A 17,202-nucleotide genomic window follows, 5' to 3' on the forward strand; every position below is an offset into this window, starting at 1 on the left:
TCACATCCTTGCATCTCCTGCATTAACAGGCAGATTCTTTACCACTGCACCACCTGGCAAGCCCAAATGGTTTTGTAGGTGCCATATAATTGATACAGGCCAGGTGGAATAATTCTAGAAGATAATGCATCATGAAACTCATGAAAATAATATAGTATGGGGAAGAGTAAAATTATAGAAGATAGTCTAAAATGACTGTGAAAATGAAAGTCGCTCAGTTGTGTCTGACTCTTTGTGACCCCATGGACTATACAGTCCATGGAAATCTCCAGGCCAGAATACTGGAGTGGGTAGCCTTTACCTTCTCCATGGGATCTTCCCAACCCAGGGACCGAACCCGGGTCTCCCACATTGCAGGTGGATTCTTTACCAGCTGAGCCACAAGGGAAGCCCCATACTGTATTTAAAAAAAAAAAAAAAACGACTTTCCCCCTCCCCAGGGTTTTGGTTGAGACCTGAATTATAAAATGATAGTTATCATTTATAGGAGGAAAACAGATAGTGTATCCATAGAACCACTGTAATGTGGAAGCCCATTCAGAGTTGACTGTGACAGATCCACAGTGCTTGTCATAACCACAGATACTCACATTAATTGAGACATTATTATGGGTTTTTAGCCTTTTTGTATCTAACACAATTATAAGCCTACAAGGCCACAAAATTATAACGGCCACAAGGCCTAGGGGAGTAAGAATAAGGATGTTCATGATACTTTGTCATTCTGTGGAACACTCCAGTCTCCATACGATAGTGAATTTCATTCAACCCTGGCTGCACTTTAAAACTAGTTGTATTCATAAAACAGGATGAAAGAAAGTGAAAAGTGAAAAAAAAAGTTGCTTAGTCATGTCCGACTCTTTGCAATCCCATGGACTGTAACCCACCAGGCTTCTCTGTCCATGGGATTTTCCAGGCAAGAATACTGGAGTGGGTTGCCATTTCCTTCTCCAGGGGATCTTCCCAACCCAGGGATCGAACCCGGGTCTCCAGGATTGCAGGCAGATTCTTTACCATCTGAGCCACCAGGGACTGCCCAACTCCAAAGCAATGAAATAAAATCAGAGTCTCTGGGAGTGGGTTTAGGGCATCAGGAACTTTTTTTTTAAAAGCATCTCAAATGATCCTAACCTACAGACAAGGTGAGAACCACCTTCCTGAGGCCTGTCAAACAGTGACCATTATGAGGCACCAGCCGGTTTTATGCATCAGGTTATCAGGTTGGGAATCTCTAAGGTAAGAGGGATTGGTTTGGGTGGGGCTTTAATCTAGCTTAAGGCTGACACATGAATATTTCTGTAGCCCTCTTCTGCTTGCAGTATCTGGTAGTGGGAACAGTGACCTTTAAGAACACAGGAAAATCCCAAACTTTTGGCCACTTGCCAAAAGTAAACTGAAGAAAAAAATCACTCTCTAATCAAATACCATAGTCATGGTAATGCTTATCTTCCGCGCATAGAAGGGCAGCTCTAAGAATTTCAAAGCAACGCACTCTGGAAAATGAGTGTGATGATAAAGTATCCTGGGCATTCACTTCCTTTTGTGAAAGATGTTTCCAGGGCACCAGAAGCCTGGGTAAGCAGGTGAGTTATTTCAGAATCTCTCAGTTAGGACCAATTATCCACCTTTCCCCACTTTTTTGCCCAGAAAGTTGTAGATCTCAGCTGGTGATCCAGGGAGGGCGCTAGCCTCAGGGCGTTAGGTTTGCCTGCCGCCCTTTCTCCCTTTCAAGGCATTTAAATTTTTTGACCAAGAAAGCTTAGCAGGTGGTTCTGACTTCACCAAGCGCTTGGTCGCTCACCCACAGTCACCTCCGACTCGTTGTGACCCCACGGACTGTAGCCCGCCAGGTTCCTTGGTCCATGGGATTCTCCAGGCAAGAATACTGGAGTGGGTTGCCATGCCCTCCTCTAGGGGATATTCCTGACCCAGGGATCGAACCCAGGGCTCCCACATTGCAGGTGGATTCTTTACCAGCTGAGACACCAGGGAAGCCCTTACCTAGTTCTAAGTAATCTCATATTTACTAGTGGGCTAGCAATGAGCTCCAGTCATGGAGGGTCAAGCCTCAGTTCTCCCATTTGGTGACTTTTGGGGTGCCATCAGGGTGACTTTTGGGTTATTCCTCTTTATTTTTCCTACCCATGGATGACTAATCTTTATTCAGAGAAATAGCAAAAAACTGGAATGTTTATGAATAATTACATCACACTCAAGCAAAATGGAGAAGGGAATGGCAACCCACTCCAGTATTCTTGCCTGGAGAATCCCATGGACAGAGGAGCCTGGTGGGCTACCCTCTTTGGGGTTACAAAGAGTTGGACACGACTGAAGTGACTTAGCTCAAGAAAAGAGGGCAGTGTTCTACTGAGGACCTGTCTGTCTGTCAGCATCTTGGACACTCTCACCTTCATTTCTAAAGATCACTTTTCAGGGCTAATGATTTTCCCAGGATGTATAAGACTACTGTGATGAACCAGAGAAAAGAAGATATGTTACAATTCATCCTAAAAGCTTGTGCTTTTCAGTTAAGATGGTGATAGTACGAAAAAGTTGAGATAATTAGTAATTCCCATTGCTTTTACAAAGCTGCTATAATCCTGCAATGTTTTATAAAATTTGCAGTCATGCAGTTTTCATAACCTTTTGAGGAGGGAACATTTATCTCAGTCTGTTTTATTCCGTTCTGCTTTGTCTTTGCAAATGTTAAAACAGTAAGGAAACTAACCTTACTGACTTAAAGGGCACAGAAATCACAATGGCAACTGAGAAGAAGCTGTGGGCTAGATCTTTGCGTAGGAATGGAAGCCCTTGCAGGCCGGTCACTATCATTTGGTTCTGATTTGCTTGTCCATTGGGGTTCCCATTCCTGCCTGGTTCCCAGAACTGTTCCTCACCAGCATTGAGGGGGATTAGAAAGGATTTCAAGAGCCAAACACAGATTCTCTTCCAGGAAAAAAGCCTCATACATTTAGAGAAAAGGTCCAGTATCTCTTAGTATCTCAGCTTCCCAGCCCAGTGTTTAATACTATGCAGATAACCAGATATAATCATGTGTGCGTATAATTTCTACACCTGCACTTTCATATTTAGAAAATATTGCCAAAATATTTTGTGCTTATTCAATTGTGATGCTTATTCAATTGTGATGCAATATGCTTTTAAAAAGCAGTGTCTACTGATACTTCTTAACTTGATATTGATTCCACCATGAAAAAAACCAACTTGTTTGGGACTACAAAAACAAAAGGAGAAGGTAAGAAAAAACTCACAAAACATTTGCTTGAAGGAAGCTATTTTTTCAAGAAGTCCAGCTAAGCAGCATTTTCGTATAGCTGTAATTTTTTTCTTCCTTTGAAATTTTTTGTCTGATGGCTGACATCAGCCTCTAGTCTGATAAATCAGAGTGTCATAGCTCTTATTGTGATCAGACTTACAGAAAACTTGCTTTCATGCTCTGCTAGACTCTGGCTAAAGAAAATCAGAGATATTGAAGACACGAGAACTTAAGAATCTAAAGTCCATGATCCTCACGACTATAACACACACAAAAAAGAGAATGCCTTTTGTCAAAGAGTGGGTGAGGAGTTTAAAGTTGGGAAAGGAAAATTAGCAGATATATATATATATTCACACACATATATATGAAATATATATAAACATAAATCAGAAGAAACTAACATCTTCTGTAGGTCAGAGATGGTTAAGTGCTGGTGATTTTCAGAGTTCAACCTAATATCAAAACCCCAACAGGTAAACAATGTTTGATGCCAATCTTATGAATAAAAGTGTCTTCTCTTTCTTCCCTGTGTCTGAATTGCTTTACCTTCTCTTTTTCTAAATCAAGAGGAAGTAAAGCAAACAAAAATCAATGAACAAATATGATAGGGAAAAGTCTAAAGTACATAAGGATGACATAATAGAAACAAGGGGACAAAAAGATTAAAAATTGAATAGGAGGAAAATATAGATAAAGAAAATATTTAAAGTTGAAAGAAAAATTAAAAAATGAAATAATGTCTAAAGTCTAAAATACAAGCACAATGTTTGGGAAAATAATGATATTTCACTTAGCAACACCAAATGCAAAAATAGCCTACTTTATATTATTAGCTTCTCTCAGAATCAGTGTATCTGAACCGTTGATGACTAGACTTTAAAACAGGAACTGTCTATAATTTGGCTAAATGTATTCAAAGCCTCCTTCGTCCCATGGAATGATGTTCTGTATGTGAAGGATAAATGCTAAATCGATGAAAAGATTCATATGCACTAGTAACATGTGATTAAATATTTCCAATAAAATTGATTTTTGCTTTTCACTAATTCTCCTGAGCAATGAAAAGTGTCTACTTTAGAACTGATGTGCTAAATTAAAGGGAATCAGAGGCCAGTATGAACAGAAAATAGGAAACAAAAACACAGAAAACTGAAGAGAAGGAGTGCCATAATAAAAATACAAAGAAAAGTTATATGTAAAGAAATAGCAAAATGAAGACAGACATGAAAACAATGGAAGGTGGGTGGCTTTTTAATTTAAAAAAAGGCACAGATCCAATTTTAGAAATAAATAATTCATACAATGCATTAAAAAGTACACAGCCTTCATGTTCCCTCTGTAAAGAAAAATATTATCTTGAACACAAAGAATTTGAAAAATAACACTTCTATTATTTGAAACAACTAATCCTTATTGTTCTTGAATGTACACAGTTATCATTAAGAAGCTACACACATGTACACCCATGGCTGATTCATGTGAATGTATGGCAAAAACCACTACAATGTTGTAAAGTAATTAGCCTCCAATTAAAATAAATAAATTAATTTCAAAAAAAAAAAAAAAAAAGAAGAAGCTACAGGTCTCATAAAGATAAAACTTCCAAAGTAAACAGGTAATCAACTTTCATCTGAATGCATTAGTGCAATTACTTTGATGATAATGAGATTCAGGTAACAATAACACTGGATAAGACAACTGCTTGGGTAAAAAACTGAAAAGATGAATAATTCTCTTAAAATGACAGGTTTCTTTGTGGCTCTGTGAATATTTCTATCCAGGTGGTCCAAGAAGAATTGTCAATGGCATTCTAGGGTATAACATTTGTAAAAGTGAACTCATGTAACCCAATATTTGCAAATGTATTTGTAAAGTCATTTAAGCAGCAGTGTCTCTCCTACCAATTGTGTGAACTGGTGGCCTGGGGTGGTCACTTACTAGAATTCGTGCTGTCGTCCTTGGTCCCGTCGAGAGCTCCATCGGGGTGCATTTGCAAGTAGTAGCCTTGCCTGCAATATAACCTGGTCACTATACCCTTGAGCTGGGGATCTGAAAGGCAAACACAGAGGTCATAAGCCTCACAACGCATCACAATAGAATTTCTTTTTTCTTCCTGTTTCTTTTCTTTCTTTTTCAGAAGGAAGAGGGTATTTTATAGAAGGATTTTATAGAAGCACCTTTTATTGTATGTTTCCCAGGAATGTCTCTGCATTTCTCAAACCAGAAGATGCTGATCACGGGAGGTGAAGAAAATGCAGGTGTAAACTTATTTTACTTGAAGTCGTAAAGTCATAAACTTTAGATAACAGATCATTAAAAAAAAAAAAAAAACAAAAAAACCTGACAAGTATGTATTTAAATAACTACTTAACATGATTAAACTACTTAATCTATTAAGCTATTAGTTAGGTCCTAAACTAACTAGCAGATATTAGTTTAAACTAATATCATTCAGGATGGTGGGATAAGAATTTTGCAAACTCCTGGCTTTAAGAAACCATATCAAAGGCTTTTTAACGGAATTTTTTTTTCACTTAATTTGACAAGTAATCCCCAAATGTGAAAAACTTTTATTAAAAAAGAAAAGCCATACTAACATTTGGTACACATTTGCAGAAAAAGCCCTGATATGGAGGGAACTTGCACGGAAGTATTGTGTACTTAGATGTGATCCACAGGAAAATGTGAAAATCAACTTCTGAACTCAGGGCGAGACAACAGTACCAAACCTAAGCTCTCTGGCCATCAGTCAGTCAGTTCAGTCGCTCAGTCGAGTCCGACTCTTTGCAGCCCCGTGGACTGCAGCATACCAGGCCTCCTTGTCCATTCTGAGCTCCCGGAGTTTACTCAAACGTCATCGAGTCGGTGACGCCATCCAACCATCTCATCCTCTGTCATCCCCTTCTCCTCCTGCCTTCAATCCTTCCCAGCATCAGGGTCTTTTCCAGTGAGTCAGTTCTTTGCATTAGGTGGCCAGAGTATTGGAGTTGTATTGCATTCAGCTTCAACTGAATCTCCAATAATCTCTGGCCATAATCCAGACCAATTAGATGAATTAGATAATCCTATATAATTTATATAACTACAAGGGATAGTAAAATTATACACTATGGATTTTTATTCTTGTCTCAAATGGCTTAAGGTCAAGGACATCGGAAGTTTATTAAAACCAAAAGGGAAATTACACAAAAGGTAACAGACTTCTCATTAGATGATTCATCGAAGAGATAGCCGGTCTACTGATCCGGTGCTTCACAAAGAGCCAACTGTACCTTTGAAAATAAATATTTGCATGTGGCTTTTCAAAGGTCACCACCATCTCATGACTAGATTTGATGGGAGATATCAGAATCCTCCCCATGGCAACTAGCATCTCTCCACAATCCCTGAATGAGACATGCAAATGTGGTCATGTTGTCAAAACAGGCAGTTGTTACAGAATGATGAAACTGAGCATGTTGTAATTGATCAAAAAATGATGGATGGCAAACAGGTGAACACACACACACAAATGTGCAAAAAGAAACCAAAAAAGCTGTTCAAAACAGAATATCCTCAGCCTTTTGTTTAGTTCTCAAGAAATTAAAAAGAATGACAGCATCTGTTTCTGTGTACATCTGATGTGACTGATCATTTGAGAAACGGCCCCTTGGCACAGATTTTCTTCAAAGACACTGTGATATTGAAGAATCTGGAAAATAATGCAAGAAAACCACAGCATGGCAGCAATGTGTAATCAAGCATGTTAGAACACAGGTGTTTTTGGAGGAATAGAATTTTAGAAAGAAACATCCAAGTGATTATTAAGTGGTAAAGAATCTGCCTGCAATGCAGGAGACCTGGGTTCCATCCCGGGGTTGGGAAGATCCCCTGAAGAAGAGAATGGCAATCCACTCCAATATTTTTGCCTGGAGAATCCCACGGACAGATCATGAGGTCACAAAGAGTTGGACGTGACTGAGTCGGACATGACTGAGTCGGACATGACTAACACACTATAAGTGATCATTACAATTGTGTTATGTATGTTCCTTGTGTGTGTGTGTGTTCAGTCACTTCAGCTGTGCCTGACGCTATGGACTGTAGCTCACCAGAATGCTCTGTCTATGGGATTCTCCAGGCAGGGATACTTACGTGGGTTGCCATGCCCTTTTCCAGGGTATCTTCCTGAGCCAGGGGTCGAACCCACGTCTCTTATGTCCACCTGCACTGGCAGGTGGCTTCTTTACCACTAATGCCACATGGGAAGCCCCGTGTGTTCCTTACTCTGTAGTATATAACTTTAAAAATCACATAATTCTAATATGTGCCTTAGTGAAAAAATTACTCTTGTACCTTACTCTGCTCATCACCCAATAAGTACTATTGAACGTTTAAGTACTGAGGATTTTTCCTAGTTTTGCTGTATTATATTTGTGCTTGTCACTGAAAATAGGTAGCACAGAAAGAGAAGGGAACAAAAGTGAAAAGGTGGGATGGGGCAGGAATTCTTAGTTGCCATGAAAACAGAGCATTTCAGAGACAGAAAATTTTTCTGCAAAAGCTTTATGTTCTGGATCACTCACTTTTAGTAATCCTATATTCTAGCTATGATATCTTCTGGACTTGAATTAAGTATACCAGGCAAGAAAGTGAGAAGACACGTGACCCTCACAAGTCCCTTCATACTTACAGAGAGAGCCCCCTTCTCTTTTGTTTCTTCTACTAAAAAGATAGAACAAGCACTGGAGAGAAAGTGGAGGAAAGGGAACCCTTGTGCATGGTTGGTGGGGATGTAAAGTGGTGCAGACACTGTGAGAAACAGGATGGAGGTTATTCATGCTGATAAGTAAAACTGATCAGTAAACTGATCATCATGAAAACTGATCCATGGGATCCAAAGATCCCATTTATGGGCACATATACAAAGGAAGTGAAATCAGGATCTCAAAGAGATATCTGCACCCCCGTGTTCATTGCAGCATTATTCACCACAACCAAGGCGTGGACACAACCTAAGTGTCCATCAACAGATGAATGGATAAAGAAATACATGGTGTAGACACACAGTGGAATATTATTAGGTCATAAAAAAGGAAATCCTGCTATTTGTGATAACAGGACTGAACCTGGAGGACGTTAGGCTGAGAACCTAATTTCTAACCACACCTCATGCCTGCTGAGAAATTGCAAGTAAAATACAAAATTGAATTTTTGAGTTCTTATTTAATTTCAAGAAAAGAAAACCAAACTGACTTCTATTTATCTACTTTCACAGTATTTGTTTTTTCTTTTTTTTTTAGAAACCATAGTAATAGTGACTGTTCTTCTCAGGTGCCACAATTAACTCACTGAATTTTCACCACAATTTACTTACAAAATGGGAAGCCCATTTTGATAATGAGAAAGTAAAGACACAGCACAACGAGGTAATTTGACAAACAGCACATGACTAGTAAGTGCAAAGCTTGATTGACATGATCCTGCCCATTTAACAACTAAATTATGTAACCTGTAATTGAACAATCAGACTAAACTATCTTAAACAACTTAAAATGAAATGCAAACATCTATTTCTTTAAACTAGATTCTTAAAGGTTATCTTGGGCTGTGTCTAACCCCTCTAATCCTGCATACTTGGAGCTGACTCTATAATGTAAAGCCATAACATAAAGTTAGAGATGACCAAATTTCCGGAAAATCTCTTCTAAGATCTGTCCTACTTTGCCATTGACCACATTTCCAATAAATGTCCACCCATGAAATCCTCATCAAAATCATAAAGTTAACACTGTTTAAGTTTAAACTTCCTACAGTATCATTTTCACTTCAGTTCCTCTATCTCCATTGACTTCAGTCAAAGGTCCACTCTGACTTGACCACTGATGTTAATTGTTAACCCCCTCAGATTAACACCATGCTTGTTGCTTTTTATATCCCATCCAATGAGTTGCCCAGTTCCTACAGACAGTCTTCAAAATCTCTCTCACTGTTTTCCCTTTCTCTATTTTCACTGCCAGCAAATGTTCAACCCCTCATGGCCTCTCCCAAGCCATGCGGAGTGCTGTTCCTGTCCATCAGACCAGGGAAGAAGCAGCAACTCTCCAACACCCACCAAATGACTCACTCTGCAGCAGCAGGGGCCCATCTGACCTGCCTGACCTTGGTTTCCACTATTCCCCTTCCATCTTCAGCACGTAGCCCAACCTGGGTCACTGTGTTGTTCTGACCTTTCAATCCCATGGACTGCAGCACACTGTGGGCTGCCTACAAATAACCCATAATCTCCCACATTGATTCCGTTCCTATAACCTTACCTGTCTCAAATACGCCCACTTGCCTAGAGATGTGAAACTCTGGACTGTGAGTTTCATGAGGAAAAGTGAAACGTACAGTATTGCTCACTATGGCATCTCCTGGGTCTAGATAAATGAGAGCTATGCACTACATCTTTTTTGAATGAATACTGACAAAGGTGTAATTTTTCCAGTAATTTCATATTGCAGGTAAGAATGAAAACTGGAACAACGTGAAAACCAAGACGGCAATCATAGTAAAGCCTTAAAAATGTCCACAATTTTTGACTAGGTAATTGCACTTTTTGGAATTCCAACTTAAAAATAAGTCCTTAGAGTTTTACGGTTTTGTGTAAAAACTTGTGTGTATAACTTAAGCAGGACTATGTAAAAATACTATGCATAGGAAAAATGAGAGACAATATGCCAAAATGTTAAATGTAACTGTATTTTGATGGCTATCAGAATATTTATTTTTCAATATTTATTATTTGTATAATGTCCAATCATGATGGCATGCTAACTTTATAATGTAAATGCAGAGACTATAATAAATATATTAATGCCTTTGAGAAAGAATGAGTCAAAATAGCATATTGTACCTACTTGCAAAGAGGATCGCATATGTATATGCAAATAAACTGAACACCTATTACTTCTATAGATTAACTGGTTGCCCCAAATTTTCAAGAATTCACTTAGTATTTTCTCATCGTACATAATCACATGTTCGTAAATGCTTTACTGTGATCCTCATTTATACAATTGTTCAAGGTAGCCCTGTATAGCTTAAAGTCAGTCTTTCAAACAATTAAAACAAATCCTTTCTCCCTAAGCCTAAAGTGAAAATATGCAACCAAAAACCAGAGCAAAACCAAACAAAACAATAATTTTACTAAGAAAACCACCACATCAGTACGTGCAGTCAAAGGTATGAGCAACCTTCTGGGTCTCTGTGCAAGGAGGCTCTAAGCCTTCATTTTCTTACTTTACTTCCAGTACAAGTCTCAGCTTCCATTTATAATAATACGTGTTGAACCCATCATGACTCTTTGAGAGAACAGTTAACAAAAAAAGAAACACAAAAATCCCACATAACTGCAGGAATGGACAGGATCCAGACTTTGCAAATATTTAAAGCAAACAGTATCCAAAGTGGGCGGGGGTGGGTGTGTCTCCCCACGCAGGGGTTTGCAAGATAGCACACTGCCATGTATGAAGAAGACCCAGCAGTAGAACTTACTGTTGTTCTTACCTCCAAAAATGACAAAGAACTTAAGCATGGGTTGGCACTGGTATCTTCAAAGTCACGTGTCACATCTTACATTGGGTCCTTGAAGTATGTGGGGCAGGTGGGTCATCCCATAATACGGAGGGGCTGGCCCAGTGACCCTGCCTCTCAGCCACTGTTCCCAATGAATGCTTTGCCATAGGTTGAAATTCACATGCTCCTGGTTAAAGGGCTTATAAATTATATTATCTAATTTAAATAAAATTAGGATAGTTGAGGGGAAAAAAAATCCCAGAGATAGTATGGGCCAGAGGTGAAATTAAAAAATAAGAAAAACAAGCTAAAGCTTAACAGCAAGAAAATAAGGAAGACGATGTATATTCTGTGTGGATTATGTGGTTAAAAGCAAGGATGAAAATAAGAAATCAAGACAATGATGATCTATTCAGATCTCACATGAGCTCAGCCAAAGGATTTTAAAGGTGTTTAGAAGATGATGTAAAATACAACTACTATAATAAAAATGGAGTGTCACCCTAAATAAGTGTTATGACTTGAGACATGAAAGAGTGGAAATATTGCTTGTAAGAAATAAACTTATATTGAGATGCATGCTCACTTTTTTCATTAAACTAGTGGGACAAGAAGATTTGATGATGAAGTACAAAAATATTATTATTTTGTTTTCAATACTGATATAGCCCAAACTCCTATAACTTGAACTCTCAATAATTGAAGGATGAATCAATATCTGAAGTCCTACACCTATATTTTAGTTAGCCATATAAAGATGAAAAATATTTTTCAACTCATAGAACTGTTAGGGTTCTTTATTCTCTTTTAAAATACTTATGCATCCAGAGCATCTTACTATGCTCAAGAAAATATGAAACCTTAGCCTGTATTAATTATGTTTTTTGTTTTGCCTTTTCTATTTGCTGTGTCTGGCCATTTCACTGAAAAAGTCCTGAGGATACTCCTTGTGTGAAACTCTAACTATGTTCTCTGATATTAATTAAAATAGAAATAATGAAAACTAATACACATGTATATGAAGAGAAAAAAAAGATGTTTCATAATATATTAGCCTCAACACTTAGAACTGAAAGAAATGCAAGTCAGTCCAACTGCCTTTAGGTGCAAGGAAAAAATATCCAACATTTTTAATTAAAACAATCACTTTCTCAGAAGTGGGTTCATCTAAGTAAATCACTGTCACAAATTATTTTCACAAAATGTTCAGACTGACAAAAGAGAAATCAGAATAACTTTTAAGATGATGTATACATTTTAAATCATCATTTAAACTAACAAATGTACAATATGGCATGGATTTTTATATGGCAAATATATAAATGTATATACACACGTACTACATTTATTTACACATAAGCCTTGGTACTAGTTATCAACATAGGTTCTTCAGCGTCACTCCTCTATAGCTATGGAAAATCATCTATTTTTTTAACAGGGTAAAAGGCAATTTTGGGAATATACATTTTTTTTTTGGTAGATCTAATTAGATTTTGGCACTCCTAGCAGCAGAAAATAGTATTGTGAATAATTTATCCAAATCCATAAATTATCATATAGTCCAATCATAAAAATAAAACATGCCCAGGAACTCTTCCAAAGGGCTGGAAAAAAAAAGGTGAGAGCACTAAGGAAAATGATAAAGAAAACTAAAGGTGGGAAAATCTGCTATATCTTTCTGTTAATTTCTGAGAATGGTACTCACTTTCCTCTTGGAACTGACCCCATGTCACCTTCAGAGCCCCACTACCCAGGGAATCTTGTTTCTGCTATTTCAGAGTTGCTGCTCAGCCCACCACCCCAATCCAACACATTATCATGTTTGCTGAATTTTAACTGCTGATTCTACAGTCTACAGAATCTTCTCCACCTCTGCCTACCAGAATCCTTTGCCTGATGGTATTAGGGATACAATCTTGCCTGAAAACACAGTTCTTGGGCTCAGAGAGCTTGCTGTCTACTGAAAGGAGAAGAGGAGAACTCATAATATGAATTTACACCAATTAATCATGCATTAAATAATTGGGTTTACATATCTGTCTGCCCAGAAAATATATTACATATCTTTTAATAATTTGCATCATGTATTATTCAAAGTAACCTGTCACTATGCTTTGCACAGAATAGCTGCTCAACAAATATATATTGAACTGAATTTATTTTCTGTTGGTTTTTTAAGATCAATTAAGTTCTAAATGGAATTCAAGGCAAAATGCATTTTTCTATATCTTATTTAAGACTTAGAGGAGTAGAGTATACTTGAGATAAAGGTAAAGGTAAATGTGGATTTTTTTTTTAATTTAATTTTGTTTTTTTTATTAGTTGGAGGCTAATTACTTCACAACATTTCAGTGGGTTTTGTCATACATTGACATGAATCAGCCATGGAGTTACATGTATTCCCCATCCTGATCCCCCCTCCCACCTCCCTCTCCACCCAAAATGTGGATTTTTAAAGGGAAACACCACAAAGTTTCAAGCTGTTATTTTTTTTCCAAAAATTATTTTGGCCCAAAAATTCCCTCTAGGTAAAATATACTAAAAAAACAATAGTGGGTAAAGCCTTTCTTGGGGAACTGTCTAAGAGGATCTTTAAAAGGAAGGCAAGCAGTAAGGATCCTGCTTAATATTTGACCCTAAGCTCCAAGGAGCAGGCAGACTTTGAGCAGACGTAGGTATCTAGGGATTCCTGCTGCAATGTTGAACTTTTCAAATACTCAGGGTCTCCAAGTTCCAGAAAGAAGCATATCTTTGAAGCTCAGTTAGAAAAGCACCCCATTCCAATGCCATTCAAAATCTTAGCAATATAATTTCAGTAAGGTCATATTACTAAATATATTGTTACTAGAACATTCCATGTTTACTCAGCCAGTCCCTAAATATTTAATAACAACCTCTTTTCTATTTCTTTATGATAGGATTATTTTCAATTAAGAAAACCACCTTGGGAAAAACTGCTGCAAACCTCCTTTGGAATGATGGATTCTGAAAGCAAACTGTAGCATCTTGAAACACTCCAAGTTCTGTGTTTAACTTATGATACCTTGGCACAATAAATACACACACACACACACACACACACACACACACATCCCAAATAGCATAGAGTGAAGAAGTTTTTACTTCACCATATATGTGGCCAAAATCTCACTATTTTGAATGGACAATCCTTTCACTTTCTACTGCTCAACACAAAAGCTATTTTATGCTTATTATAATACAAAATATAATTGCATATTATTAATCAGACCTCTTACTGTGTTCTTCATAAAGTTTGAGACTAATCAAATGTAACTGAATGGCTTAAGGAACAAAGGCCCAAGAGTATTATTAGTATTTGCTAATATTTGTAGTCAAACACCATAATGAGCAAATTTCAATGCTGGAAATATGACTGAAAAAGAATGTGAATGCTATATGAGCTATACACCACAATCTGAGAGAGCTTAATAATTATGCAGAATTTTTTTAAAAGTCAAAATGACTTCTATTTCTGACCAAGAAAGAATAATGAGGACCAGACGTACTCTCTCATATGAAACAACAAAAAAGGACAAATTGAATTTTGCAAGACACTGGATACCAGGAAATGAAGGACAGAGGTTTCCAGGAGATGGAAAAGAAATAAGGTGAGCTCTTTTCTTCCCGGATTTTAAAGGCTTAGACATGTTCTAGGACACGGTGAGGGAAGGGGAACCCGGTGGACTCTCTACGTTGAGATGGAGTTGAGTCCAGGGAAAGGAGAGGACTACAGAGGGATAGAATTCCTGGGATCTACACAGGGTCTCCTTAGGTCTTCAGCTGAGTACTAATGGACAACTGCATATGAGGAGACCACCCAAGGCTGGGAAAAATCATCTGAGAGGAATAGAGGGAACAGTGCCTTAAACACACATGACTGGGAACAATGCCTATTCCGGCTAGCCAGACTGGAAAAACTCATAATTCACGGGGCATTGAGCAGAGTATAAATAAGAGGCTTGCCTCTGTAGGAGGGGAATTAGCTTAGTCTGAGCAATGCTTCAGTCTCCCCTAACAAATTCTGGAAGCAAGAGTATACTGTTTCCCAGTAACTTAACTGCATCCCAGAATAAGTTCAAGAACATTTATAGGAATACAAAAATATCTAACATCCAGGGAAGTAAAATTAAAAGTATTTGGAATCCAATAAGAAAATGCAATAAGGCATGCAAAGAAGCAGGGGGATCTAACCCATAACAAAAGGGAGAATCAGTAAATCAAAACTGACCCAGAGGTGCCCCAGATGGTGGAATATCAGACAGGGACATGCAAACAGTCTTTACAACTCTATACCTTCCACACATCCAAAAAGTTAAGTACAGACATGGACAGCCCAAAAGAAACTTTGATGGGTGAAAGCTACATTTCATGAAATGAAGAAAAAAATACACGGGACGGCATTAATGGCAGATTAGATTAATCGCAGAAAAAGTGGTGAGCCTGGAGACATAGTAATAGAAATGATTGCAAATGAAACTCACAGAGAAAACAGAATTCTAAAAAGAAATTAACAGAGCCTCAGTGGGCTGTAGGATAACTTTAAATGATTGGAGATATGTCTAATTGGAGATTCCAGGGAAAAGTACCAAGAGGGCAAGAAAGAAAGACATTTGAAGAAATAAGGGCTGGAAATTTCCAAATTGGTGAAAACAATAAAGACAAAAATCCAAACTGCTTAACACATTCCAAAGACAGGAAACCTGAAGAAAATTATACAAGGACACATCATATTGAAAGTACTTAAAACCAGTGATAAAGAGCTCATCGCTTCTTCCCCCAAGATCTGTGACTACTTGGAGACTGGTGAGGGGACTGGGAGCAGCAGGGGTCAGGAGTACAAAGGGGCATAAGGAAAGCTCTGTGGTGACAGACATATTTATAACCTTGAGTATGATGATGACTTCATATGTTAAAACTTATAACATTATGCACTTTTAAATACAGATGATTTTATTACCGTTATACCTTAGCATAGCTATTAACAATCAAAGTAAAAGGACAGAAAACAGTATGCCATGCTGGGAATAATCAGACAATATTAATCAAGGACAAAATAGATTTCAAGGCAAAGAATCTTACAATACATAAGGAAGGATCATTTCCTAATGATAAATAAGTCAATTTATGAAGAATGCATAACAATCCTGAATGTTTCTGCATCTACTGACAGAGCTTCAAATACATGATGCAAAAACCAATGAGATTTGAGGGAGAAACAGAAAAATCTAATTTGATAGTCAGAAATTTCAACTGTATTCTCAAAAGGAGAGAAAAAGAAGGGAAAAAAACCCCTAAGGCTTAGAGTATTATATGTTAAATTTAACACATTCAGTTAATCACTAGAAAGTATGATTCACTTCTTTCAGAAACTAGAAATGGGATTCTCTAAATTTAAAGAATCTGAAAAGCAATGACTATTTGACTGACTCAAAGACTTTTATAGCCAGTCAAACCTATAGCAGGCCATACTAATTTGCACTCCAGCCATCATTACATGATCAGAAGTTGAGAATTAGCATAACAAAAAGGATGCTTTTAAAGAATACAAGGTCATATGTTGAAATTAAAGTGCACTCTTGTTTAATAGAGTCTTCCCAGGCGACTCAGTGGGAAAGACCTGCCTGCCAGTGCAGGAGACACAGGAGACGCTGCTTTGACCCTGGGTTGGGAAGATCCCCTGGAGAAGGAACTGGCAACCCACTCCAGTATTCTTGCCTGGAATATCCCATAGAGAGCCTGGTGGGCTACAGTCCGTGGGGTCGCAGAGTCAGACATAGCATACATTGTTTAATAAAAATTCAGCATGGAAAGACTTCAGTGAAAATTATATTGGATTAGGATGTGTCATTCATATGAACTATGAAAACAAGAATTAGAGCAGAAGAATAGTTTTATTAGCTTTCTTATGAGAAGACATAGAGCAGTAAACTGGGACTTTGCATGAAAAATGGTGTTTTCCATTTTTTTTAGCACACATTTGCTAAACAGCCGGGAAGCATTTCCCTAGATGTGTTCTGCCAAGAAAATAATCAGGACAAGGGGAAAATTTTAAAAAGTAACTGTAGGTGACAAGGACTGATCAATACATTCTCCAGAGTCAAGGCTCACACTTTAGAATAGTGTTTCAGAGCAGATATTTAAAATCCACTTCTTTGCCCATTTATACCTGGAACTACGAGGTAACTCCATCTAACGGGCAGAGTTGTAAGAATAGATGAAAACGGTACCAGTAAATACTCGGTTTATTGCTATTTAAGGAAGATGCAAATAGCTGAGGTTTGTTTCCTTCTAAAATTTCTGTTTCAGAATTTGTCTCCCAGCTACTTCTCAGAGGAGATGAAAGTTGTAAAAACCCTTTTGTT

At 37.8% G+C, this 17,202-nt stretch overlaps 1 protein-coding gene across 2 annotated transcripts in view; it reads right to left on the reverse strand.

Moving 5' to 3' along the window:
- Positions 1 to 17,202, reverse strand: part of FGF14 (fibroblast growth factor 14) — a 607,621-nt gene that overhangs the window by 110,554 nt on the left and 479,865 nt on the right. For both annotated transcript variants that reach the window (XM_061132992.1, XM_061132993.1), the window contains exon 2: positions 5,219 to 5,329. In XM_061132992.1, the coding sequence (XP_060988975.1) occupies positions 5,219 to 5,329 (111 nt within the window). The remainder of the gene's footprint in view (positions 1 to 5,218; positions 5,330 to 17,202) is intronic.

This window comes from Dama dama, chromosome 30 (genome assembly GCF_033118175.1).
Source record: "Dama dama isolate Ldn47 chromosome 30, ASM3311817v1, whole genome shotgun sequence".
NCBI lineage: Eukaryota > Metazoa > Chordata > Mammalia > Artiodactyla > Cervidae > Dama > Dama dama.